At 45.0% G+C, this 26,758-nt stretch overlaps 1 protein-coding gene across 1 annotated transcript in view; it reads left to right on the top strand.

Annotated features, from left to right (window-relative positions):
• GLRA3 (glycine receptor alpha 3) overlaps nt 1-26,758 on the top strand; it is a 1,169,276-nt gene that overhangs the window by 976,519 nt on the left and 165,999 nt on the right. The window contains exon 8 of the mRNA XM_069631437.1: nt 14,977-15,123. Coding sequence (XP_069487538.1) covers nt 14,977-15,123 — 147 coding nt within the window. The remainder of the gene's footprint in view (nt 1-14,976; nt 15,124-26,758) is intronic.

The raw sequence follows: 26,758 nt of genomic DNA, 5'->3' as shown, positions 1-26,758 counted from the left end.
TGAAGCCCAGTCAGCTTAATGGTGTTGCACCACTACTTGTGTTCAATGCCTTGATTACTTATTGGTAATCTTTATTACTCCTAGCCCTATTCTTCCTCATCTCAGTACTTGTGTATGAGGCCGTACTTGGGATGAGGTAGAGGTACATGAAGGTAATGCCTGACTTGCTATCTGTAATCTTCATTACTCCTAGTCCCACTCGTCCTCATCCCAGTACTTACCTATGAGGCATGGAGCCTCATACGTTAAGCACTGGGACAAGGAAGAGGGACGTGAAGGTAATTCTGGGCCAATGAGCTGATTTTGGTGGTAGGGACAGGGGATGGGAGGGAGAGGGGATGTGTGGGGGGTTGGGATTGTGCAATAAATCATAATGGCCGTCCATGTCCATGTTAAGCAGGCATGATATGTGGTATTAGTGGCATTTTGGTGCAGTCAGTCTATTCATTCCTCAGTTTGGTATGACTTTTTTCAACTGGGCATTTCTGATAAAGCAGTCCTGCTAAGTGTTATTACCTGGCTAGACTGGCATTTTGGGTTCTGCCAGTCTAGCCGGTTCTTAACGAGGCACTGTATATTATTCTGGGCATCTGTGATAAAATTATATGATATGATATGGTAAATCATATATAATATACCTGTACACAAGTGTTTTTAGTTACAAGACAAGACAAGGGAAGGAAAATAGAGGTAGGACAAGACAAATTATCTTACTAAGCCTTGTGTCATTCAGATTCTGCAAGTGCGAGAACAAGAAGTGCAAGGGAAAAGGGAGGGGGAAGTGGAAGGGAGAGGGGAGGAGGGGAAAACAGGGCAGCAATGCTCTGAGTAAGTGCAGCGAGGGCAGCACGGCTCTAGGTATTGCAAGGAGAACAAGGGGCTGCAGGGTTACAGTTACAGCCCCTAACTGCGTGGTTGGCCTGGAGGCAGTGCAAGGGTGACTGATCAAGAAAGAGCCTGGACTCAGTGAGACTGAGGGTAACCAAGCAACCAGTTGGTACAGCAGAAAGGTAGGTCAGCAGGGGAGGGAGAGAGAGAAAGCAGATGAGAAGAGGAACATTTGGAACTGCTTCTGGAACTCCAGGTGGTCCGGCTAAAGTTTGGGAAGGGCAGGGGAGCCATTTCAGAGGGAGGCACCTGCAGGGGAGAGGGATCTACCCCCCCTCCCACACTCTCTACCTGGAGAAGTATCTAACCTTTAGGCTTGAGAAGGAAGGTATTTTGGAAGAGAGAGTTGGATGTAGTGCAGATCCGAGCCCCAGAAAGCCTTGTGGACAATGCAAAGAGTCTTGAACTTGATCCTTGCAGCCACCGGCAGCCAGTGGGGAGATTTCATGGCTGGAGTGATACAGTCTTTGGGCTTGAGACCAAGGACAAGTCTCGCAGTCCTGTTCTGTATTAGTTGCAGAGGGCGGAGAGTAGAGGAAGGCAGATTGAGAAAGTGGCTGTTGCAGTAGTCCAACCTTGAGAGAACCAGAGCTCTGGAGACAGTGAGCTTCTGGGGGAAAGTGAGGAAGGGAAGAGTCCCTTTGAAGAGGTGCAGCTGGTAGTAGGACTTCTTGGCGATGTCCAAAATGTGAAGAGAGAAAGAGAGAGTGGAGTTGAAGATGACGCCAGTAATGAGCGAGAGAGGAGAGTAGGCTGAGGCTAGCCTAAATGAAAGCTGAGTGTCATCCGCATAACACTGAAAGTTAGAGGAGAAGGTAGAGATCAGGTGGGCCAAAGGGGACAAGTAGAGGTTCAAAACCCAGGGTGAGAGGATAGGGCCCTGGGGAACACCACAGGTAGAGAGAGGTGGCAGAGTGAAAGGAACCAAGTTGGACCTGGGAGTTGCGGTCCAAGAGGAAGGAGGTCAGCCACTCCAGGGCCTGATGCATGATGCCCAGGATCTCATCTCACGGAATCGATTGAACAGCATGGTGTGGTTGACCGTGTCGAAAGCAGAGGAAAGTTCAAGGAGGATGAGGACAGAAGGAATGCTGGAATCAAGGTTAGAGTTCAGATCTTCACAGGTGTTCAGGAGACCAGTTTCTGTGCCTCTGGCAGCTCTTCAGCCAGACTGATGGTCATGGAGACAACCAACAGATTCAGGGTGGAGAGTAAGCTGGGAGATGGCCAACTTTTCCAAGAGTTTGGGAGAGGGGAAAGTTCCAGTGGCAAAATAATTATTACAGAAATCGGCCAAGGCTAGATCAAGGGTGTCAATGTGGGCCTTGATTGTTCTGGAGGAGCAGGCAAGCACCTGTTTCGATGACACTTCCACAGATGGGACTTGTCTAGAAACCTTGCCAGGTGTAAGAAAGAAAGAGGAGGAGGAGAGAGAGATAATGCCAAAGAGGGCCGAGAGAGGAAGAGGGAGAGGAAGAGAAGATAGTGGACAGGATGTTGTGAGTTTTAGCAGAGAAGTGAGAGGCCAAAGCCATACAGAGGGCCTATTGAGGGAACTGGAGGGATAGAGACTGCAACAGGATTGACCAGTTCCTTGCAGATTTTAAAGAGTTTGGCAGTATTTTTAGAGAACGCAGAGACGCAGGCTTGAATGTGTGCTCTCTTCTTGATGAGTCTTATTGCTTCGACTAGCATTTTGGTGCAACCAGTCTAGGTATGTCTTAATGTGGCCTGGCATGCTTTACTGTAATATTATTATGTGTCTACACTGGTCCACATTGTACTGCCAGTTGAATATATTTTATTTGTGGCATGGCATTTTTAATAGCAAAGCATTCATGTTCATGTATTGGATTGGTGTTACCGTACAAAACAATAGCAAACACTGTGGCTTTTTAACCACTTTTTCTCAGAAAGTGTGCTGTATATGGCATTAAAACACTTATTTTTATCTTTCTCTTAGTGCAGTGTGTGGCATAGCCCTTCAGCAGCACATTAGTGAGTATTGTGCAAGCGCAGTAATCTAGGCCGGCCCAGAGTGTGGCGCGACCCGAGATTTGTTGGCGAGTTGGGGGGCCCCCTCAGCATGGCTCGCAGGGGGGGCCCCTGATCTTGTGTTACGCCACTGTGGAAAGTATGCATGCAGAATGAGAGGTTGACCCCATTGTGCACCTCAACCTACTGATCAAACACGAGCATCGGTAGTTTCTGCGTATATACTAACATGTCCCATGTCATTCAGTAGATTCTCATCCAGTCCTCACTTTATGTTGCTTTCTCGGACTTGTAGTTTTTCATTTCCCGTTATAATTCTAGTACTGCAAGCCCCAAAATTAAGCCAGAATGCAGAGATAAATGCAGGACTGAGTGTGCACCTAACAAATGACATGGTACAAGTTAGCATGAATGTTTTCATGGCTATGCAATCTAATCTGCTTTGCACAGTGCAGAGCTTCTGTGCTCTTTCCCTGGTTTTCTTCAGGCTATTTGCCTTGCCTGTGGTCGCATTGGTGCTTACACGAAGTCAGCTGATATGCTTCAAAGAAACAGTATACATTTCAAAGCTGTTTACAAGCAGATGTTAATTGTGTTAGGTGGTTTAAGCAAGGACAAACATGAACTCCTCATGTAAAGTATGTTTTTATTTTTTTTTATTTTTTTGCTTCCTGATGTAAAGTTTTCAAAAGTCTTTTTTGTAATCCGTAGCAGGCTTCCCAAAGCTATGCATAAAAAATGAATGATTAGCCTTGCACTTTTCATGTTAGACAGGTACTTGTCCGAGCAAGTCGGACATCCTCCTTGGTTTCAACATTTCAACTATAGAATCAGTTTTAGCTCAAAAATGGTATAATTAATTTACATTTCGGAAGAATCAAGTTCATCTGCAAATAAATTACCCAAGACATACAGGGCCCATTACAAAAAGGGCAGCTACCGCCAGGGATATAAAACCATCCAGTACGGAAAAAAGTGATTAGTGCCTGGTCTAAAATGGATACCAGATATACATGCATTACCATTGGTAATCCCCCACACAGAATACAATAACTCCTAACATGGTTTTGGGTACCAACAGAAATAAAATGTTGCACACGCAGATCATGAACACATCTGAACTCGAAACTATCCGCTTCTAACTGCAGTGTAGAACGGTGGTGTTCCAAAATGTTAAGGTGATGATTTAGGATGTGTCAGGGCCTGGGAGGCACTGTGTCGGTCTCTAAATGTTATGTATTTTATGGCCATTGTTATCTACTGCTGGTGATACATTGGAATCTAGACAATAGTTCTTTAACTCAAAAACAACCAAAAATATGCTTTGTATGTGACATATTTTACCATCGGAGGTAATTACCTTTTGTATTATTTGCCGCCATTAGTAATCCAATACTACTGTTTGGCAATAATGTAAACACTGATATTGGTAACCTCCTGGCCGAGTAATAATCTCAGCAAGTGGTGCTTTACCAGTGGTGGTTTAGGTTATGTGATAGGCTTTGTGGTGCTTCAATTAGCACACAAAGCAATAAGAATTTCAATATTGTTCAGTGTTATTTTGTGGGGTCGATGTAAGATTGGCTGATTTGTTGGAATGGGGATGGATCATATGTTGCACGGAATGCCGTTTCCATGTGTTAAAATCGCTGCAAAAAATGCTGTTTACACAAAATATTGCTGCAAAATGGCAGTGGTTTTGCCGCTGCAATACATGTAAAGGATGCGGGGGACACCCCCGCAACCACCAGACCCATTATACCATTTAAGGTGAGCGGGACACACCCCCGCCCCACTTAAGTGGTATAATGGGGTACACCTTTACCATGTCAAACCACAGCATTTTTGCAGCAATTTGTTGTAAAGGCGACATTTTTGCCATGATTTTATTACTGCATACCCGGAATACCTCTACATGCCTATACATTCCCTGAAACGTATGATTCTTTCCCATTCCAACGAATGAGCCAATGGTGCAGGGACCCTGAGAAACAGCAACGGAGTCCAACTGTACACGCAATCTGTGCAATGACTGAACATTTTCCTGAAAACAATGAGCAAACTGCACCGACTTTCACAGAGAACCAAAAAAAAGCCTGAAGTTCACACTCATGACATATAGGAACTTTAATGCTGAAAAGTATCATGTCATCACATTTGTTTTGCATGTTTCGTTTTCTATTTCCATAAAAATATTGATTACATTTTGTAAGACCAAACCGTGCCTTGCAAACTAATATCCCCAACACAAATTGTACACTTAGGCGACAGGCTTGTGTCTTGGACAACTGATCTTTAGCAAATGACCCCCATAATAAAACTGATACATATAATGGGTGGATCGGCTCATTTATCATTTCGTCTGAGGATCAGTGATCAACTTCAGCAATACACGAACCGTACAGTATGAACTCATTTTGCAAATGTTCCATGCTGAGAAGTTTCCTAAGGCTCAAAATAAATATCAAAATATATGTATTTGTTTCTAGGCATTTGATTTAGACTTGCCAGATCCAAGCCAAGGGACCAAAGCACCCACTCCTAGAAACCATTGTCTATACGTATATATATATATATATATTCACTAACAAAAAACATTGTTAAAGGGACGTTATGATTAAGTTGCACTACTACAAACCTATCCCCTTTACTGAGAAAACTATGCTAAAGGAAGGGTCTGGTTAAAGTGGCCTACTATAAACCTATCAAATTCAGTGATAAAACATTGGTGAAGGGACGTTGTGCTTCAGTTGCCCTAAGAACAACCTAGCAACTTCAGTGCAAACATTTTTGTTACAGGAACTTTACAGTTACTTTGCACTAACAACAACCTATCCATACGATGATTACAAGTAAAACCAGAAAACCTCAGAAATTCGCCAGTTATGGTAAACTAAGCAACCATAACTCGTGCCACCACTGTACACTGCTAAGACCCATGACAGCAATAATGACATCACAAATGCCAGTGAACGGAAGCAGGGCGCGGCGCACCGTATACGCTCCACACAATGTGTGCAAAATAAAGGGAGGAATGACACTGTGCAAAACACTGTAGTGGAATCGGGTACAAAGGGGTTCACTGTAGAAAGAGGTTTCTTTACGTGTTGCAGAGCGTTTTGAAGAGTTTACGTGCGCAACACTTACTACAAAAATTCTTCCACTACTTTCAAGAAGGGCAGCTATTTGGGTAGGGCGCGCAAAAATCGGGATAGCAGGAATAGTAAGATGAACGTTATTGTTGGGGAAAGCTGTTCGTGCTGTGAAACTTCATAATCCCATGTGTGAAGTACGCAATTGGCATATGTCATAGAAAGGCACAAATAGATTTCTTCACAATGTACCTCGCTTTCTCCGTTGGCGGGCCAAATGAAAAATAATGCTTCCACATCAGTCTCTGCGGAATGCAATAGAAAGTCATGCAGGAGATCGGAAACAGACGCATGACCTGGGCAGGTGCCTCCTTCATCACAAACGGCACTAAAACTCGTGTAACATGCTGTGCAATTTTCCCTCCACAATGAAGAACAATAATGTCGGCATGATCGTGCGTCACCAAAGTGTCACACAGACAAACCAAAATCAGTCACTTCATTGTAGGTACTCCATAGCAGTACACATCCACATGATAGAATCCAAAATGAGCAGCCACTGCACAGTGTTTTACATTCACTTTGAAGCAATGCATTTAGAACTCCCCAAAAGCCGTACGCTGTGGCTTGTGAAACACACAGCAATAACTGCACCCTCTGAATTTCTGTCGACAAATACACTGTGTACCACAGTCTGTGTGTACATGCCACACCCAGAAACCTTATTGACCAATCCCCTAGCCTCTACAGGCCCATTTGTATGGCCTTCATCTGCAAAAGGGGCGTATGCAACACGTGCAACCCTGCAACTATAGCGATGTTTGCAGACTTTTCGTGCTGTGTGCATGCGGAAGTGGGGAATACATTTCAACCAGGGTAGCAGACATCGTTAGTTGTGGTGGCTCTGAAAAGAGCCTTTTTTGTTGTTTTCTTTGTAAAGGTGCTTCCATAGAAACACCTTTTTTGGTGGATTTTATAAGTATTTTTGTGTTTTGTACTTCAGCTCACATTCTTACAATAGGGTCTTCACTGCAGCCTGTAGATTGTGAAACTAAATATCATTGCCACTGGTCGACAAAGACATTCCATTAGCTTTGAAAAGGTGTATATATTGAGAACCAATGTTCTCATTCGCACAGGAGAACATCCCAGCAGCACTGAAGAAGTCACACATGCTTCTGTTGATGAGACACCTTCCGACCTCCAGTAATCATTGGAATAGTCCCGTACTATTCTCTGTGATATACATGCGAAAAGCATCTTGGCAGTGGGAAAAATGTGCTTCACTGCTTTCATCAACTACTTCAGTTGATGGCACACACGGGAACAAAGTATACAAATAAAGGGCAAAATCCCAAATTTTTGTTTTTGGGGAAGCAATTCTCAAAACGGGCCATTTATCAGGGAGCAAAAAAGGTGCATCAAGCACAGAGAATTGAAAACCCCTCACTACTGCGACCCGAGGGGTGGTAGAGATTGACCGATTATCTTCACATACAACTTAGCAACACCATATTAGCAACTCAGTTGGAGTTTAGCCAGCACCCGAAGCGGACGAGTGATCTCTGAACCTCCGAGGCCCAGATCCCTACGGACTTCGTATTATTGCTTCATACTGGACACATGTCCCAGCATTTCAATCGGACGCTCAGACGCAGTTTCAAGTGTAACTAATACAAGGGGCTGCTACTTTGCCTCTCACGGCAGATATATTATGAGCCTTCTGAGAGGGGTGTACACCTCCACCTTTTGTTGTGGTCACTTTTGATCCATCCATGCAGCTCCTTTCCAGAATTAAATGACGCAGTGTTAACACACAGTGGAAAGGGCGCTGGTGACGAAACCAACTGACGTGGTGAACTTTGCCATAGATTCTATGATTTTTGCTGCCAGTGTGCCGCCAGACGTATGTAAAATAATTCTGAGACTCCAGCACACCCGACCCAGTGGAATTAGATCCATGATGTCTCATCTAAACTACACATCAGCCTCATTATAAAGACATTTTTGTCCTGAAGATGGCCATTTCACTTGTTCCTGAATGGACACTTGAGAACGTGTCCAATCTGACCTTTGGCCGAAACATGTCGACACTCTTTTTCTCTAACAGCGTTTACATATAACCGCTATAGTCGAATTTTTCTAATGTGAAAGTAGGACTGATAAAATCTCCACTCTCCCTATTGTATGTCCTATTGTATAGACAGATGTCTTTTGTGTTTTTCGTGATGCACTGCTGTATGAATATGTACTGTTTTTAATATTTATTAATAAAGTGAGGTATATATATTTTTCCTTATCTGGATTGTTCTCACTGCCTTCTAGCCTCAATTAGTTTCACTGCAATGTGTATTTTGGTGATATTAATATGGTGTTGCAATTTCCCCAAGAACTGCGAGGGCCATCCCCCAGTAAAGCAAGTGTCCTTCTTATTGCCGCCCTTCCCTGTGACGCACAATCTGAGCACCTGATTGGACAATCCCCACAGTCCCCTTTCCATGGCCGCCATCCTCAAAATCCTCGGATTTGTCTTTTGTGCTGCATGCAGGCCTGGGGGAATAACTTGCAACCAGGGTAGGGGGAGTTCGTTGTAAGGAGCAGCTCTGAAAAGAGCCTTTTTTTTTTTAGATGTTTGTAGAGAAACACCTTTTTTCGGTTTTTATTTGATTTTGTGTTTTCTTATGCTCACATTGTTACAGTAAACTCTTCACCGCATCTTGTAGACGGACAAACAAAACATCATTACCAATGGGTGACAACGAAATGCCACTTGCTTTGAAAAATTCTGCATTTCCACAACTAGTGAGGTTATTGTTGCAGAAGAACATCCCACCAGTGGATCAAAAAGTATACATGCTTCTGTTGATGAGACACCTTCCTGTCTCTTGCTCAGAGCAACATCCAGGAGCATTGTCCCATACTTTTCGTGGTGTTATGGATGAGAAAAGCACCTTGGCAGTGGGAAAAAGCCTCTTCACAAGATTTAGCAACCTCTTCAGTCGACGGAACAAACCCAAACAAGACACGTAACCCATATGCATGCCGCCGTAGTGGATGACGATGACATCAGCAGTAGCAAAAGGGGCCAGGTCTTTGCAAAGTGCATGCATGTCGGCGAAACTGTGCTCGTACACAGCGTTCCACAATGCGTCCACTCCTTCCAAACTGAAATTGCCATCAAAGTGTCTTTCCAGGGCATACTTGTGCTGATCTATCACAAAGGCATCACCCAAAGTCAAGACAATGTGTTTCGCCATATCAGCCAGCCTCACTATGCATAGTAATGTACAACAGTATGACTGCCCCTTCCTGTGAACCACACCCACAGTACCTGTTTGGATAATCCCCAAAGTCCATTGGCCACATGGTGAGAAGTGAATATTATGACACGGGTGCCTCCCAAAGTACCGCAAGGGCCATACCCCAGTAAAGCAGGAGCAGTCCTTCTTCCCTTTCCACTATCTTTTGTCCACCACTACCTCATTGGGTATGGGTAAATAGGCACACATGATTCCACCAATGCCATCCAAGACATTAGCATCTAACACTGTCAGTTCTGCACAACACTTCATAGGTACCGTTACATTGTCAGCATGCAAGTGTCCTGTCACTCAAAAGCATGTGCAGTAGAAAGTTCAGTAAAAGATTATAAGATTTGTGCATCCACTTGCCTCCACATGCTCACCCATCACCATAAAATGGAGGTATGAAAACTTATTCTGCAGTATGTTTACCACTGGGTTATAAGTGCCTCTGCGTATGGTATCTGCCACTGAGCGTCCATTACGTTCTTTAAAAGCATACTGTCTTTTTTTCCCAACCCCTACCATCAAGTGGCAGTGGTATGTACTTGCAACGTTTTCATTTACCCATATCATACATTGTAATATCGAAAAAGGAGCCCTCTACTTTCCTTCTGGCAATGCAACAAAATGTTTTCCCCTACTAACCCATCTCCTACATAAATCATACAGAAACACCACCAAAAACAGCATGGCATGTATCTTACCAATCTAAAGCAAGTTTCCAAAAGGTCTCTGTCTGCAAAGCTGTGTTTGTGGCTAGAATGCACTATTGAACAGGCTCTTTTTAAATCTGGCCGCTTCTACTCTCCGCCCTCTGCAAAGCATCCAGAAGAGGACTGTGTGACTTGGGATGGTATCTCCTCTGCACTGAAATGTCTGCAATAGCTCCCAGTGGCTGTGAGGAATAAGGTGAAAACCCTCTGCATTATGCACAAGGCCTTCTGGGCCCTGGGACCTCAGTACCTTTAACTCTCACTTACTATATATCTCTGTGCTCGAGCTCTTTCCTCATCTGCCTCCAACACGCTCAGGGTCATTTGCTTTGGCAGGCAACACATTGGTGGTAGATGTTTTGTTTCGGCTGGGACCTCGCTCTGCAACAGCCTCCCTGAAACTCGAGGAGAACCATCGCTGGGTCCGGAAGCACCTCAAAGCCTGTGCCTTTGCGTTGCTTCTTCTCCTCCTCTCCCCAGCTGACTGCCAGGCGTAAACTGATTCTGCACTGGTTACCTGGCGACTCTGATGTCAGGCCCATGCCACGTCCCCATGCCAGGTGAACCCCTGCACTGCCTTCCTAGCAAACCCCACACTTGTGGACTGTTTTCCGTATCCCTAACAGTTCCTGCACCACCTGATCTGTGTACTTATCCTTGCACTTGGCACAATTGGCTCGTTATTTTTTCTTATTGTCTTTACTTGGGCGATGTAAGTCACACCTGGCCTAGTAGGTTTGTTGTCTCTGTCTCCCCTCTGTTCCCCCATCCCTTGTCTCGTTGTGCTTTGCTAAACCTGTGCATAGGCGTATTACACATGCCATAGCATACAATTGCACATCGTATAATATCATACACAGAAAGAATTCATAACGGTAGGATGCCAGACACTTACCTTGTACACTGCATAGGTTTGTTTTCTGAAGTACCCCACTTACTGCACACTTTTCAGAAATGATAGCTCACAAACACCATTGCGTTCATGTTATGAACTTCAAACAAGTACATATAGTTCATGCATACACCCAGGATGCCTGGGCATTTCCTTGCCCACTTCCACCGTAGCGTAGCCTTCTGCACTTCTTTGTACAAAAAGACCTTTGACTACACATTTTGCGTACACACCACAACCACAAACCTCATTTAGGTTTGTCTTTCACTCCACAGTCCCATTTCCATGGCACCCATCCTGAAAATGGCAAGACAGTGTACAAGAAAATGGTAGTGCCAATGGCGGCCAAAGAAATGCCATTTGCATGAAAGCAGTGTATGTTTTGGAAATTCATGCTCTAATAGTGGGTTGACAACATGCCATCAGTGCACATAAATGCAGACATGCTTCTGTTCATAAGACATCTTCTGAGCTGTGGCTGGGGACAAACTACACTGGCATGGTCCCATACTCCTTTTGGGGAATGGGTGAGAAAACGGCCTATTGGCAGTGGGAACATTCTGCATCAGTGTAGTCATCAACTTCTTCAGGAGACGGGGCAAATGTCCATACCACATGTAACCCAAATGTAGACCTCCATAATGCACCACGACAACTTCACCACTAACGATGGAGGCCACATGTCTGCAATGGTGAACCATCCCACCCAAACTGCATGCATCGAGACTGGCCCACAAAGCGTCCACTCCTTCCAACCCAAACTTAGCAGCAACGCCTCTTTGCATGGCATACCTGTACAGATCTTGTACACATGTATCACCACGATCAGCACCGTGAGTCTCTCCATGTCCACCAACCTCATTACACAGAGATTATTGGGAGAAAGTAGTACCGCACTTTCCTGTGAACCACACCTTTGACACATGATGCCATAATTCCCACAGTTCCATATGCATGCCCACATGATAAGAATGGCAGGATGTGGTGTGTGCACTTTCCCAGCTACAGCGAGGGCTGCACACCAGTAAAGCAGGGCAGTCCTTCTCCCCTCTCCACTGTTCTTCTTCCAGCACTCTCTCATTGAGGATTGTGAAATATTCATGTATGCATGCATCAATCAAAGCCAAGAAGACAACACTATAATTTCCGTACAGCACTCCATATTTACTGTTCAACACTCCGAGTACACCTCGCGTGTGCTTCCAAAGTACCTTCCATACAAAGGTGTGGGAAGAACCCACAATGTCAACATCCAAAATCGTCCAGAGCGGCACCCACCATGCCTTTGAACATGCACAGAAGAGTCTACTGCTTGCCGACACCCATCACAACATAATGGAGCCTTGCATGAGAACATGTGGCCATGAACCACAATCCACAAACATAAGATAGCCAGCAGCACTTCTACCCAACCCCAGCTCCATAACACAGCGATGCATGGAAACATGTGACAGTTACCAGATTCCACAAACATACCACTGCCTCCGCCACCCTTACCCACTTCCATTCACAAAGTGTTACTGGCAGTGAAACCGCACAATCCTCACAACATTGGGCCTACTCCCATAAGTTGCACAAACCAAAATGTCCAAGCACATCGAACATTTACCTCAACCCTACCCCCTTGTATACTGACAGTGTTCCAACACTGCATCCATTGGGCACACTGCAAGACTTTTCACTGCACAATCTCCAGCCATACACCGAAAATCGTAGGGTGTTCCAACAATGACCGCACCCATGGAACCAAGAATGTATGCATGTCAGCAGACTTTTGGTGTTCTATGAAGAGTAAAATGTGTTCCACAACCATTCTGTGAAGGTGACCACCCTCTGAGAGATGTAGTCAAAACTGTATTGCTTCATTGGGTGCGGTGAAGGCCTTTGCTTTTGGGTGCATGGCCATCGGCCTACGGTCTTTGGCCATGCACGCAATAGTCTAGGCCTTGGCCACACCCACTGCAACATAATGAAGCCATGTATCACAATCCACACACATACCACAGCCACCAGCACTCCTACCCAACCTATGCACCGCCATACGGCTATGCATGGAAAGATTCACCTTCTACCAGAATCTACAAACTTAACACAGCCTCCCACACCCCTACCCACTTTCATTCACATACAATGGTGTAACTGCCAACCCAACCAACAAACGGTATTTGCATGTCAGCTGACTTCTTGTGCTCTATCAAGTGTACAATGTGCTCCACAACCATTCTGTAAAGGTGAGCAGTCGGTGGCAGATGCAGTGCAAACTGCATTGCTGCGGTGGGTGTGAGCAAAGCCTAGACTATTGGGTGCATGGCCTACGGCCTGCGGCCTTTGGCCATGCACCCAATAGTCTAGACCTTGCCCACACCCACCGCAACATAATGCAGGCATGCAGACCATCATCTGTTCACGTACCACACTGCACACATGTATCACAGACACTGCCACTATTACCAACCCTCCACACCGTAATACAACTATTCATGGAAACATAACACAGCCTCCGGCACCCATACCCACTTTCATTGACATAGTACGTCTCCCAGCTCTCTATTCAGTACAGAAAAGAAATATGTCATACTGCAGTAAAGAATTCACCACTCTGCGCAATGGACACTACGCAATCCAATGCAGTATGCAGTTTAGTCCGTTTCCGCTTCTGTGCACACACTAATGAAGAATTGCGCCCACTTTACACACTGTAGTCCATGCACATAGAAGGTGCACTTCATCCCTACCTTCTTCAATACTGTCAGTATTGTAACACTGCACTCAGTGGACTCACTGCACAACTGTTCACTCCAGTAGCTGCAGCCATGGATTAAACACTGTAGAATGTGCTAAGAAGCACCGCACCCATGCAATCAACCATCTATGCAATGCTGACGTATCACACACAGAAGGGAACAATGTGAAACCTAATTCCAACCACGGCACGTAGTTGTCACTGCAAAGCCTCCATCCATGCAGCACACCGGTGTACACGCTATCTTATACTGTGCATGTCATGTGCAATGCATTCCCCTTCTGCAATTGAGCTCCCACCAGTCACCACGGAAATAGGTCCCTGCACCAACTATCATGCCGTAATGAAGCCTGCCTGCATGCAGCACACATGGAAGGTGGCTGTGCAGAGACCCGCAAATTGGCGCTTTATGCATGGATACTGCAGACACACCACCGTCTTCATCCACCTAATAATCACATATTTATGATGAACCACTTCTCTCTCACCCACTTTTTCCATCCCCTCTTCCCACCACCACATGCCGTATATTATGTTTGTCAGTTCCTTTCGGCGGCGCACTGTCCTCCGATACACCATGGCAGCGTTTCCCAAAAACTTTGACGCACAGCACGCTTCTCTCCAGCCAAACACCGAAGTTCTTCGACAGCATGCTGTACTGTAAGCCAATGAGCCTTTTGTCCACGGAGTGAACAGGGAAATGGGTCAGAGGAGCGGAGCCAGATATAACACATTTTTTGAGATGTACATTTTAGTTATTTGTAACAAAAGTACTGGTTGGATTTCCATCAAACACACAAAAGCACGCTTTTGGACCCAGGCCCCCTCTCCTGTCGCAAATTTGGTGCAAATCCGTCCAGCCATTTGGCCTGTAGCTGTGCGCAAAGTTTTTGCCTATTCAGTCTATGGGAAGAAAAAAAAATTGAGACCCCTCTATAACTTTTCCACCCTCTGCACGAAACCTCACCAAACTTGCCGGAAAAATTCAGAGTGGCCCATATACTTTATTTGCAGGGGAGCAAAGTTATAGACTGCCGAAAAAGTGGTCTTCCTAGCAACTTAACCATAACTACACGCCCGCTACCGCGAACCGTGTAATATATGCATGTCAGCCATTTTCGGTTGACAAGAAATACAAAAATAGAGCTTTATTCCACCAACCAATAACATCTGCCCTATTGTAATCGAGCGCTGCCCATTTCTAAGAGATACCACTGTGGTTAGAGTTGTACATACATCTGTGGTTACTGTTGCAGATGTTGTAATGTAATTTGAGTGAGCTGTATTTAGTTTGCCTCCGCTGTCCTTCTTCTCACTTACAGATATATTGCCATTGTTTCTTGTGCAGGTGTCCTATGTGAAGGCTATTGACATTTGGATGGCGGTGTGTTTGCTCTTCGTCTTCTCTGCCTTATTGGAATACGCAGCTGTAAACTTTGTATCGAGACAGCACAAGGAACTTCTGAGATTCCGTCGCAAAAGAAGGAAGAACAAGGTAAAAACTGTGTGACAAGTGGAACCATTTTGAGAAAACATTGCATTTATCCACTGCATACTAGTATGTTAGATTGAACAGTTAACTTATTTATTGAAGGGCCAACTAATACATAAAGGGCCTCATTACTGGTCTGGCAGTAACTCTTCCGGTGCTACCGACAGTTTGCCACCAGACCCATAATGATTTACCGGCGCCTGACTTCCCGGTCACACCGGGGGATTACAACCCAGCAGTCCAGGAAGTCAGGTGCCGGCAAATTGTAAGTCCCCATTCCCATAGAGTCCTATGGGACTCTGGTGGAATGGGGACCACGGAAGCACTGGCACTGTTGTTAACGGTGCTGGTGCTTCCGAATTGGCTAGCCTACCATGGCTGCTGTGCCCGGCAGGATCAGACATGTAGGGAATAGCGGCTTCGGCAGGCAAACCCGTCGTGTGCCGGTCCGGAAACAACGGTGCCGGTAAGGTTACTGGCACCGTTGTTTCTGCACTAGCACACTTATAAGGAGGCCCAAAGACTAATTATATCTAGTTGAAATATTATGGTGATTAACACATGTATCCCTCAGGAGAACTATTTGTGTATGCCTCTAGTTTGGCATGTATATTTATTTCCAGTCAATATATCTCAAAATAAAAAGAAATACTCTTTCACGTTCAGCAATGCCCACTGAAACCTTCATCTGCATTTTCTCTAAATAGAACTGGCCTTCCTATTTACTCTTTCCTACCTCTTGACAAAGTACTCAATTTTGCTACATGCTCTCTAAAACCTACCTAGATCCTCCCCCACGTCTACCTACCAACCACATGCTGGTTGACCCTCCATTTGCGAAAGCTCTCCTTTTAAGTTCCTTCACATAGTCTACAAAGCTACCCATGGTGTTGCTCCTTAGTACCTCTTTGATTGTATTTCAGTTTGCTTATCTCGTTCCTGCCGGTCCTCTGCTGTTCAACCTCAATATCCCACATCCTCCCTGTGCCTCCTCTTGCTTCCACTCTCTCTCCCTTCGCCCCAAGTTGTTATCTGCTCATAACAAACAAAGCTAGCCCAACAGAAGATCTCTTCAAAGCCCGCCTTAAACTTAATGTACTTGCTAAAGATGGAGCTCCTGCTGCCCACTCCTCCATCCTCCTTACCTGACCCCACAACCGCCTCCACTGACGCGTAATAGTGTAATTTGGTATTTTTAAATAGTACTCTTTAATTTGAAGCACTTGCCCACTTAGGTTAATGTTACGTTTGTAAACTACATGTTTTCTTATATTTATGTATATATATTTCTTTTCTGTTGGTTTTGTTTTATCCCTGGAATATGCCTCACATGTTTACACCCTCATGAACTTGTTCTCATCTTGGGGTTATTCTACAGGCACCCTTCATGGGAATGCCTCTGCCATGTGTAAATGTGTTATTGTAAGTCATTTCTGTTCGAAATGTACATCCATCTTTTTAAAATAAATATAAATGCAATACAAAAAATACTGTGACTGGTTATTAGTTTTAAAATATTGTGACATTAAAATTGCCACACAAGCGTGCGTTCGTTTGTTATTTCATTTATCTGTGGATAGATTTACTGAATTGAAAATAGTTTTTAGTGAAACAAAACGTTCTGTGCTCTCAAGAAGTAACACAAACCAAATATGCCCTTACTTAATGTTATTTTCACTATCCCTTTTTTACTTCACATGACTGTTGCACAAACCCCAAAGGCCCGGAATTGTACTGCCTATATGGAGCAGGAGAAAAGTATAAAGGTGCTGCGCAAGCACAGAAAACCCCATCAATAATGGCTGACCACCCATTGCTCACACTTGTGAGTAAAGGAGAGGCCGAGGGTTTTCCAGAACCACTCTGCCATTTTATAGAATGTCAGATGGGGAGGTCTATGTCACATATTGATGGTCAGTGAGTGGAGAGGCTGACCTGTCCTCATGCGCCATGTGCTCACATACACTACCTCCACAGGTGCAGGTGCTACAAGCCCTTCAACTTTTGGTCAATGGTTCCATCGCACACAATCCCGATGCTTGCGTCAGGTCTTGCAGTGAAACAGTGCATGGCTGCATAGCCATAAAGACATGCCCCACGCTCTGCGGACAAGGCAAACAGTGGCTCAGGAGTTCTAGGCCATGGAACAGAGACCCCAGGTCATCAGAGACATTGGGCCTCATTACAACCGTGGCGGCCACGGGATGAACAGTGCCGGTAAGGCATCGGCACCGTTCATACCGGGCCGCCACAGTACGAGTCTACTCGCGGGGACTGCTCTGGATGCCTGGTCAGACCAGGCGTGCAGAGCAGCACCCGTGAGCAGTCCATGATGGTAGCAGCGGTACCATTATGAATGGTACCGCTGCTACCATCCTCCCCATTCCCATTGACCCCTCTGGGGGCTCAAATGGGAATGGGGACGTACCGGCTCTGGGTCCCGCGAAAGGGAATTACCGGGCCCTCCAAGATCGGAATGGCCGGGTAAGTCCCCTTTTGTGGGACCCGGACCCGAGTTTGAGGGTAGACATGCCCTTATTAAGGGCATGTCTACCTCCAAACTCGTTTTGAGGCCCATTGACTGTATGCATGTAGCTGCACAACCCCCAAAAGAAATGGAAGACATATTCAGGAATAAGAAAATTTAGCATCCAAGCAATGTGCAGGCATCTGCGATCCGAATGGCCAGATAATGCTACGGAATGGCAATTTTCCTGTATGCATTCATGAAAGCTACATCTGACGTCACTCCCCTATCTTTCATGCTCTGGCATCTGGAATCTTTGGCAACATATGGCTCCTTGGTAAGTATGACCAATCCCTCCCATCTGGCAACACACAATCAAGCACATGCAAAAAATTCTCCTATCACAGGAACTAAGCTAAACACTTTTTACAATGTACCCATTTGCAGGGTACAAGGCCTACACACTCTCACTATTCCCCCTGATGCCCATCAGGAATCCTGCAAACTCAGGTGAGATCCACTACAATTCAGTGCACATTGACACTAGGAACATAGTTTAATGCATCTTTGGAGTGCTGAAGTCAAGGTTCCACTTTCTTGACCACTCAGGTGGTGTACCATCAATGGTATGTAAAATCATACTCCCATGTGGTGTCCTACACAACATTGCAACATGATTTTTCATCCTTGTGGAAGGGCAGGATGGTTTGCAACCAAATCCACAGGCCCCACCCATATCGCTGGCATGGCAGGGAGATGCCAGCTGCAACCAGGCTGTGCAACATTGTTTGCATAAAGCACTCCCTGTGTTGAGGAAACACTACAAACCCCCATCCCTGATGGGCTTCAATTATAAAAGAGGGCAAGTCCTGTCTGCCCAACATAACACTTGAGAATGTCTTTCTTGAAGTAGCAATGAGCTTGTGCTCAATAACAGAAACAACACACAATAAGCCCATCTGCCTCTACATGCCTCAAACCTACATGAACACACACAGGACACCCAAACACGTGACTCAGTAGCAACATCACCACCAGCATGCAGAAAATATAGAAACCCAAATACATCGGATTATGACACAATGCAACCAGTGTGAAGGAATTAGCCACCAAAATCGTAGAATACACAATCCAAGAACATGGAAAGGAATACACATAACCACACATACTAGCAGAAGACTTAAGTCATGATTGTGAGAGCCCATAATGGACACAGATGTAGCAAAAGGACAACATCTACATTCCTATGACTGGCCTGTGCGCTCTCTATGAAAGGATGTGAGATTGTATTCCTGCACTTTACAGATCATGGTCAGTCCTGTGCAGTGTAATATCACTTTTCTAGGAGGAACATAACTGCATAACCAATTATTTTGGCTACACACATACACAAATACTAACGAAGAACTGTATTGCCAAAAAACACATTGCACCAGAAAGTATTCCAAACACCACTCTCGATGTCAACTCAGCAACTGGGAAGTCCCAAACTAATAGCCTGCATAAGATAGGTAAGACAATCCAAGAGCAGCTCAGATGGCAGCCTCCCAGGCCCTCTCGCCTGGCTATGAGATATTTAGCTCAAATCAATCCGGGCAGAGAGGCAGAGGAGTTGCCCTTACTGTTAAGGAACATTTGGATCTCCACCCAATTAGAACTATAAATCTGGAGGGCTGCAAACGTCTGTTGGTTAAAATGAAGGTTAACCATAATATATCAATAAGTGTTCCGCCTAAGCATATGCCACAGTTTAAAGAACATCTTGTTGCTCTCCTCAATAGCATCACTTATCCCCAATCACCAGTTATTGTCCTGGGTGACTTCAATTTTTGGGCAGAGGATACGCAGGACAATCAAGCCTCATCTCTACTTTTAGCTCTTGGAGCCACTGGCTATATCCAACTAGTGAAGCAGCAAACCAACAAAGATTTTCTAGCATATTAGATTAGATTAGGTTATTATTATTAGGTTAGATCCCCTGGAGTTATCACACTTGTTATATGCCATTTCCTCCACTATTGATTTTCTAGCACCCAAAAAATGATCAAGCCAGAGAACTTTAAGAATTCTGAGTTTGGAGATAACATTATGCAGATTAGAAAACAGAAAGGGCCTTAGAACAGGAATCGCAAAGAAATCCCTGTCCCCGTACTCTAAGTGCTTACAAGGAATCTGTGCAAAAAAAAATCAAACATGTCATCATGGAGGCCAAATTCAAGGACCATAACACAAGAATTAACAATGCATGGTCGAGCTCTAGCAAACTCTTTAAAATCTTGAAAGAGTTTGAGGGCAAAGCTCCAGCATTCCCCCTAACCATCAGGAATGCAGCCTGGTGTCAGGAAGTGCAGAATGAGTTTGTAAGTACGATTGTTGGCCATCAACAGGTTATCAAAGCTTGACAGCATAGCCTCAAGGGTTCCACCCTGGACATGGAATCATTGTATACACCAGTTAGCCCCACTGCTAGTTATTCTCTTAGCAAGTTTGAAATTAAACAATGTACCGCAGCGGAAATCCTTAGCATAGTTTCCAACCTGAAACCAACTCGTTGGAGATGTCTGCCCAGCCACCATCTTCAAAGAATCCCTTCATAAGTTTGTTCAATGGATCGTAAAAAGATTGTGAATTCCTCTTTAAGAGATGATGTGGTTCGTTCATCTCCTAAGGAGGCCTGGATCACTCCATTGCTAAATGAAAGTAGCTTAGATCCATCCCTGGCAAGAAATCTACCGTCCAATCACAAATGTTATATACATCTCACAATTCTTGACTGGGGCGCATACCTAGAGCTTGTAGAATCTACCATCATCTTAGGCATCCAACAATCTGGATTTAGATCTAAACATGGGACAGAGACAGCCCTATTGGGTGTCAAGTCTAACATCACCAGCATTGTGAAAAGGGACCATGCTGGATTATTAATGTTATTGAACCTCTCAGCGGCCTTCAATCTGGATGACCAACACATCTGATGAATAGGCTGAAGGATATTGCACGCTGCTCAGAGATGACAGACCAGTGGATTGAATCCTTTCTTGGCCCTAGAATGTCTAGAGTGGTGATTGAGAATGCTCAAGCATCTCCCACCATCACCACCTGTGGAGTGCAGCAAGGCTCATGCTTGTTGCCAACCGTATTCAATATATACAACAGGTATTTTCTCGACTGCTTGTAAAATATTAGTGAACAGTGCACACATTACTCCAATGACATCCAGGCTCTCCTTGAGTTGTCAGGTAACTATGCACAAGACACTGAGGCCCTGAACTGTGTTTATACCGCCATCCAATTTTGGATGGCTGTACATTCACCCTCACTGATGAGAAGACAGAGCTGGTCATCATTGCTTCAGGCACCCCAATTGAAGCAATTGGACCCTCTCTACAAGTGTTTTTTGATCTTGGTTAGGGCAATCCCTGTGGCTAGACAGATCAAGAAATTGGGAGTTTATCTGGATGCCGAGTTGTCCTTGAAACCTCACGTCTCTCATCTGCCCTCCTCCTGCATACGTTGCAAAGCTCTTACATCAAATAAGGCCTTATATGTCTATTGGAAACAAATCTCTCCTGGCCACCATCACACTAGACTTGCCTATTGCAATAGTCTTAATTGGAACATACCAAGCCAGCCTGCACTCCATTCAGACTGTGCAAAATGGTGCGGCTACAGCCATTCATGGCCTACTAAAACAAGACCATCTAGACAAGCTTTGCATTGGCTTCATGTCAAACACAGGATTACCCACACATTGCTGACACTAACATACAAATGTCAGGCAATCATTGCTTCGCAATACCTAACTATCTGACTGGTAGTTGACCAACCCAAGCAAAATCTGTGTTTGTGTGCCAACCACAAGCTTGTACAAACACGCTTTAAGTTGATGAAATCTGGTGGGATGAGTTTCAATGTGCAAGCATCAAAAGAATGGAACACTCTTCCTCTTCCTTTGAGGACGTCCTCATGCCTGCTTGAGTTTAAAAGAGCTATCAAAACCTGCCTGTTCAACCTGAAACCAGGTTGAAGAGAGCCAATGCCTTTGACTCGTTGTCTTCCTATTGTCCAGCTTCCTGCTCCTATTTGTTATTTGTGCGCCTGAGGCCCATGGACTTCACAGATGTTGTTGGCAATGGTGCTGGCCCAGATGCAGCCCCCGAACCTGTGGACACACCAGAGTAATCCGCATTTGAATCTTGATCCACATGCCCTCTAGTGTCAGTGGCACTACTAGCAGATATTGGAAGTTATGCCATGATGCCACACCTTATGAGGGCAAGGTAGCCTGTGTATGTCCCTCTGACCAGGCCTCTGACATAAACAGGAGAAACTCTTCCACATCCTGGCTGGTGAGCTCAGACCCATCAGTGAGTTCACCAAATATGTCATCCACGTTGGTAGCCATATTCTCTGAAAAGGAGGAGTTATAAGGCCTAATCACTGTTGCCTGCAAACATTGGGGATGTTCAGCAGACAGCAATATTATCTGGCCTGTGCTGGTAGAGTGTGGAGCCTGGCCTTCTTCTAGGGAATCCTCACATGCAAAAGAACAAACAGCAACTATCATACATCTAATAATGTATGTACATTTGCTCCAATGTCCATACAATGTCCAATAATAACCTAGCCTCAGATGCATCTTAACAGGTTTCTGGCCCCTAGATCAGTCTCATATGACCTCTGCACAGAGCACATCATATGTTAGAAAACCAAATTTGCGTCATGCAATGCTCCCTCAATGTTATGCACTCTATCATATTTACATGTTGGCTTTGGAAATGCCAGCAATGCCATTGTACTTTCATTAAACCAAACACTTTAAAAGCATTCTAACATTCAAAAACGTCTTCTCACTGTGTACATCATGCAAGTCACATGTCATGGAGCCAGACCTGTGCTGTGAATATGTGGTATGTGGTGCAAGTACCTCATAACACTTCTACTGTAAGCATGCCATGGACACTGCCCACAATACCAATGACACACAATGCAGGATTCCTGATTTCCCGGTTCTCACTCAATTTTCTCCCAGTCTGAATTCTATTATGTAGCCACGCTTCAGTAGAAATCCAGCTGCCCACTAGTTGGCCCTCTTACAAATGCCACCATTTGATACACTCCCAAATGAATGGACAAACTGCACTACACATCCACACATTGAACAGTATGCTAGACATCACATGCACACACTCTAGGGGCCTAAATCGAGACACTTAGAGGACATGGCTATCATTATACCTACATACCAAAGGCCTCTGCTAGTACCATACTTGAATTGTGAGCCACATTTGCATTTGAGGCCTGTCAACACTGTACCCTGAGGATCAGGCATCATGCCTTACAGCCAAAACATGCACAGTAGGATATGGGGGACTTGCATCTTCATCACAAAATTCTCCTTCATACGTAACATGTGTACGCTGGTGTACTTGCCTATAGTCCTAAGCATCTGCTGCATGGCTGCTGTGGTGAAAGGTACACATGGCCACACATTTCCACATTGCCACTCACAATTAGGGCATAATGACTGAAATTCCATCACTGCCACCTCATGCGTGTGGGTGACCACAGGACTGCAGATGGCATATGAACCATTTATTGTGCCACCTACATGCCCAATGACTGTTATGGGCACTCAAGACATGGCTTCTACATGAGCAGCATTAAAGTGTGACCAAGAAAAAAACTGTAGTGGGGCCACAGGCACATCCCTTGGCCTGACACTTCGTGTGGCCACTGTAACCTATCTGTTGCTGCATTCAAAGGGTAATTTACCAGTTAGCCATTTCCTTTTGTGTGAAAGACAGAGTCATGAGCAACAGGATAACGGAACTCCAATTCACGTATGGGCCCCAAGCTATTGCTCAACATAATTGCAACCTGTGCATGAACTCCTTTCTCATATCTGAACTCAATTACACTGTCCGTGCACAGTGCTTATAGCATACCTTCTGGAACGTATGCACAGAGGGCCTTTCCTTCATCTGCAGCCCTGGAATGCTCCTGATGCCACCTTTACCTTGCTTGTCGCCCTGCCTTGTCTGATCTTTTGTCTTTTCATGCCTTCTCTGACTTATGTGCATGCCAACTACAGGTGCCTGTTAGCTGGCCACTTGCACTGTCATGGAGAGACTGTATGACCACAACAGCCTGTCACCCCCAGCTGGAGCATTGTGGACCATTACATCATCTACCTCCCCTGGCCATCTCATCTGCCTCATCTAGGCACCAACACTTCATTTCACCATGAAAGCTCTTCTGTTCAGGAATGCTCAGGACCCACTGCCATTCCTACCAGCCTCACCTCTTCAATTGCTGCTCCATCATCTGACACAACCAAGGTGGTGAGGCTGAGGGCTGGCAACTACTCTGCCAGTGAAGATGGCATCCTGAGTGACCAAGTGCTAAGCTATTCCGATTTCCTCTTCAGTGCTGACATACATCTTGTGGCCTCTGGACAGTGAAGGATCTGGCTCGACATCACGACTGCCATATAATCAGAGGGGATGGCAGTCAGTACCGTGGAGAACATTAAGAAGTACTGAGATGACATGAGGATTAGGAACCAAATCTTGAGGCAGGATACAGTTGCACGTTCCATTCTCATGGCAGCCATCGTTTGACAACACTATAGATTCAAATCCTAGAGAAGGTATACCAAGCCCTTCATGTCCAGGTCCTTGACCTGTAGGCCCAGATCCAAGTTGATTATAGGTAAACAAAAGTGAATCAGCTCCTGCATTGTTACAATGCCATGGATGAGATGGCGTGACGGAGAGAGAGAGTATGTCTACGACTTACTGTGTGTTGCATGGTGGCTCATTGGAGCACTGCAACAGTGATAAGGGACACATAGGCCAAGTGGGCCAACACTAGGCTTTGGTCATCTGGTCAAGTAGTGTAATCAAGCTCTGGCTGCTATCCAAGGCAGGTGTATGTGTATTTTTCATAGCACCTGTGTGCATGTGCTGTTTGTTTTAGTGACATTCACATGAAACAGTGTGATGTCCTCACAAGTGTAGTCGTGAAGCACATTTAATCTCATCAGCTGCTCACACTGCATCCACCTGGTGCTGCATGATGCATATGTGTGTGGGATGATGGCCATGGAGGGCTGTGAGAGATGAATGTAACAGGAGCGTAGATTGACCCACAAGTAAAAACATTGAATGGATGGTCATATTTTGTTTCAGATTCACATATCAGGAAGACATTTAATTATCTCTTGCTGTGCCCATGCTTTGACCATAAAGCAGATGTAGAAAGACACTTTTGAAGAGTGTCAGGGAACACGGTGACCTACAATATATGTGCCACGGAGAGTCCACAAGTCCACCATCCACATCTGACTCTTGCTAAATGCATGTGTATTGCATACAGTTCTCCAAGACTGTCTGGGATGCTCATAGCAAGATGGAAAGACATTACTCTTTGAATTGGAGGTCACGTGCCCATGCGCCCTTTCAATTATGCTGTATCTGCAGACAACATTTGAAAAATGTCTGGAGAAATGTGTGTTTCTCTAGGCACTAGTGGTTGGCTAGTGATATTTGACTCTTGCCGAGTAAGCAATGGTGTGCTGTGTACATGTTAATGTTAATGGTAGCTCTGTGAAAATAAGGCGAAGGTAACGGTTAGTGGGATGAGCAGGGAAAAAAGTTCAAGGGAGGTGTGATGTGCTGTAGGCAGCTTCAGTTCGATGGAGCGTTCACTGAGCCTTGGTTTGAGATTTGGGAGGCGGAGGTTATGTGGTGTTGTGCAAGGTTGTGTGTGTTATGTTTTGTGGTTGTGGTGTTGTGATGTATGTGCGGTTTGCTGTTCTGAGGAGTTCTGGTTATCTGTAGTGCAGTATGTGAGAGGTGTGTGCAGAGGGTTGGGTGTTAGTATTAGTTTTTGTTAGTGGCAGATCTTAAGCTTTTACCAGTTCATAAGTAGTACCTACCCATCCTCTGTTTGCCCTTTCTAGTTGTATCAGTGAGGTTGCCTCTGCCCCAAGGGTGATATGAGGCAGGTGGTTGGCCTCGGGTGGTTTGGCTGGATTACCCTGGGGAGTTCCCTCTTGTTTTCCCTTTACTCACAGGTAGAGGGTTCTTTGACTGGATTCCTTGGTTTCTGGTAGGGGAGGAGTTGATGATTGGTCTAGATTCCTCTTGTTTGCCCTTACTCAAGGCATGCCTGGTGGCGATCCTCTGTTCCCCCCATTTCGATCCCTGGATTTCTCTGAGCCTTTTTCCCTGGCAATTCTAGCTTATCACCTTCACTCTGCCCAGATGTTCTGTGATTGGGTCGGGGGGTGGGAGGGTTTGGCTTCTCTTTGGTTTTAACCTTAACTTGTTTGTATAGTCCTTGATGGTTTGAATTTTCCTGTTGAAGGAGTTCCATAGATTCATGGCAAAGCATGAGAACGCTGAATCGCCCAGTTTTTTTGTGTGTATTTGTTTGCTTTCAAGGCAGATGTCTTTGCAGGATTGTAGGTTTCTGACTGGTTTGGAGACAGAGAATTTATTTTGGATGAAGTGCGCTCCTTGGTCGCATACTGCTCTGTGCTGTGCGTTATGCACAGGGTTTTCAAAGAGATTCCCTTTTTGACCGGGAGCCATTGTAGCATTCTGAGAGCGGTGTGATGTGGTTTCTTCTAATGAGTTTGAGGAGAAGTCTGGCTGCCGCATTTTGTATTCGTTGTAGTTTCCTCGGCAGGTGTTGTGGCATTCCGAGGTATATACTGTTAACATAATCAATCCTGGTCATAACGAGGGATATGTGTTGTCTGTGAAGGAGAGGAATGGTAGGATCGTTTTATTGTTTGTAGGAGGTAGAAGCATTTCATATTATTGCATTGACGTGGGTGTCAAGTGTTAACTCATTGACCCGGATGATTCCAAGATTTCTTACAGCTTTGGGTGGTGTTGGTGGCTTTCCAAGTTCATTTGGCCATGGCATGTGTTGGTTATTTCCTACCTCTTCCTCTGTATTCATGATTTCAGTTTTGTTCAGCTTGATTTTGAGTTTGTTAATTTTCATTCATTGATAGATCTCCTTGAGACACTCTCCCAGAGGTGTGTTCTCTTCTTGTATGTCACTGAATTTGAAGATGATGTGTGTATCGTCTGCGTAGTTGTAGCATGTTAGTCTGTGTCTTTTGATGATTTTGATTTGCGGTGTCATGTAGAT

The sequence above is a fragment of the Ambystoma mexicanum genome, chromosome 6q, assembly GCF_040938575.1.
Source record: "Ambystoma mexicanum isolate Mex_15411 chromosome 6q, UKY_AmexF1_1, whole genome shotgun sequence".
NCBI lineage: Eukaryota > Metazoa > Chordata > Amphibia > Caudata > Ambystomatidae > Ambystoma > Ambystoma mexicanum.
Note: the sequence above shows the minus strand (reverse complement) of the source record. Positions and strands in the feature narration are given on the sequence as shown.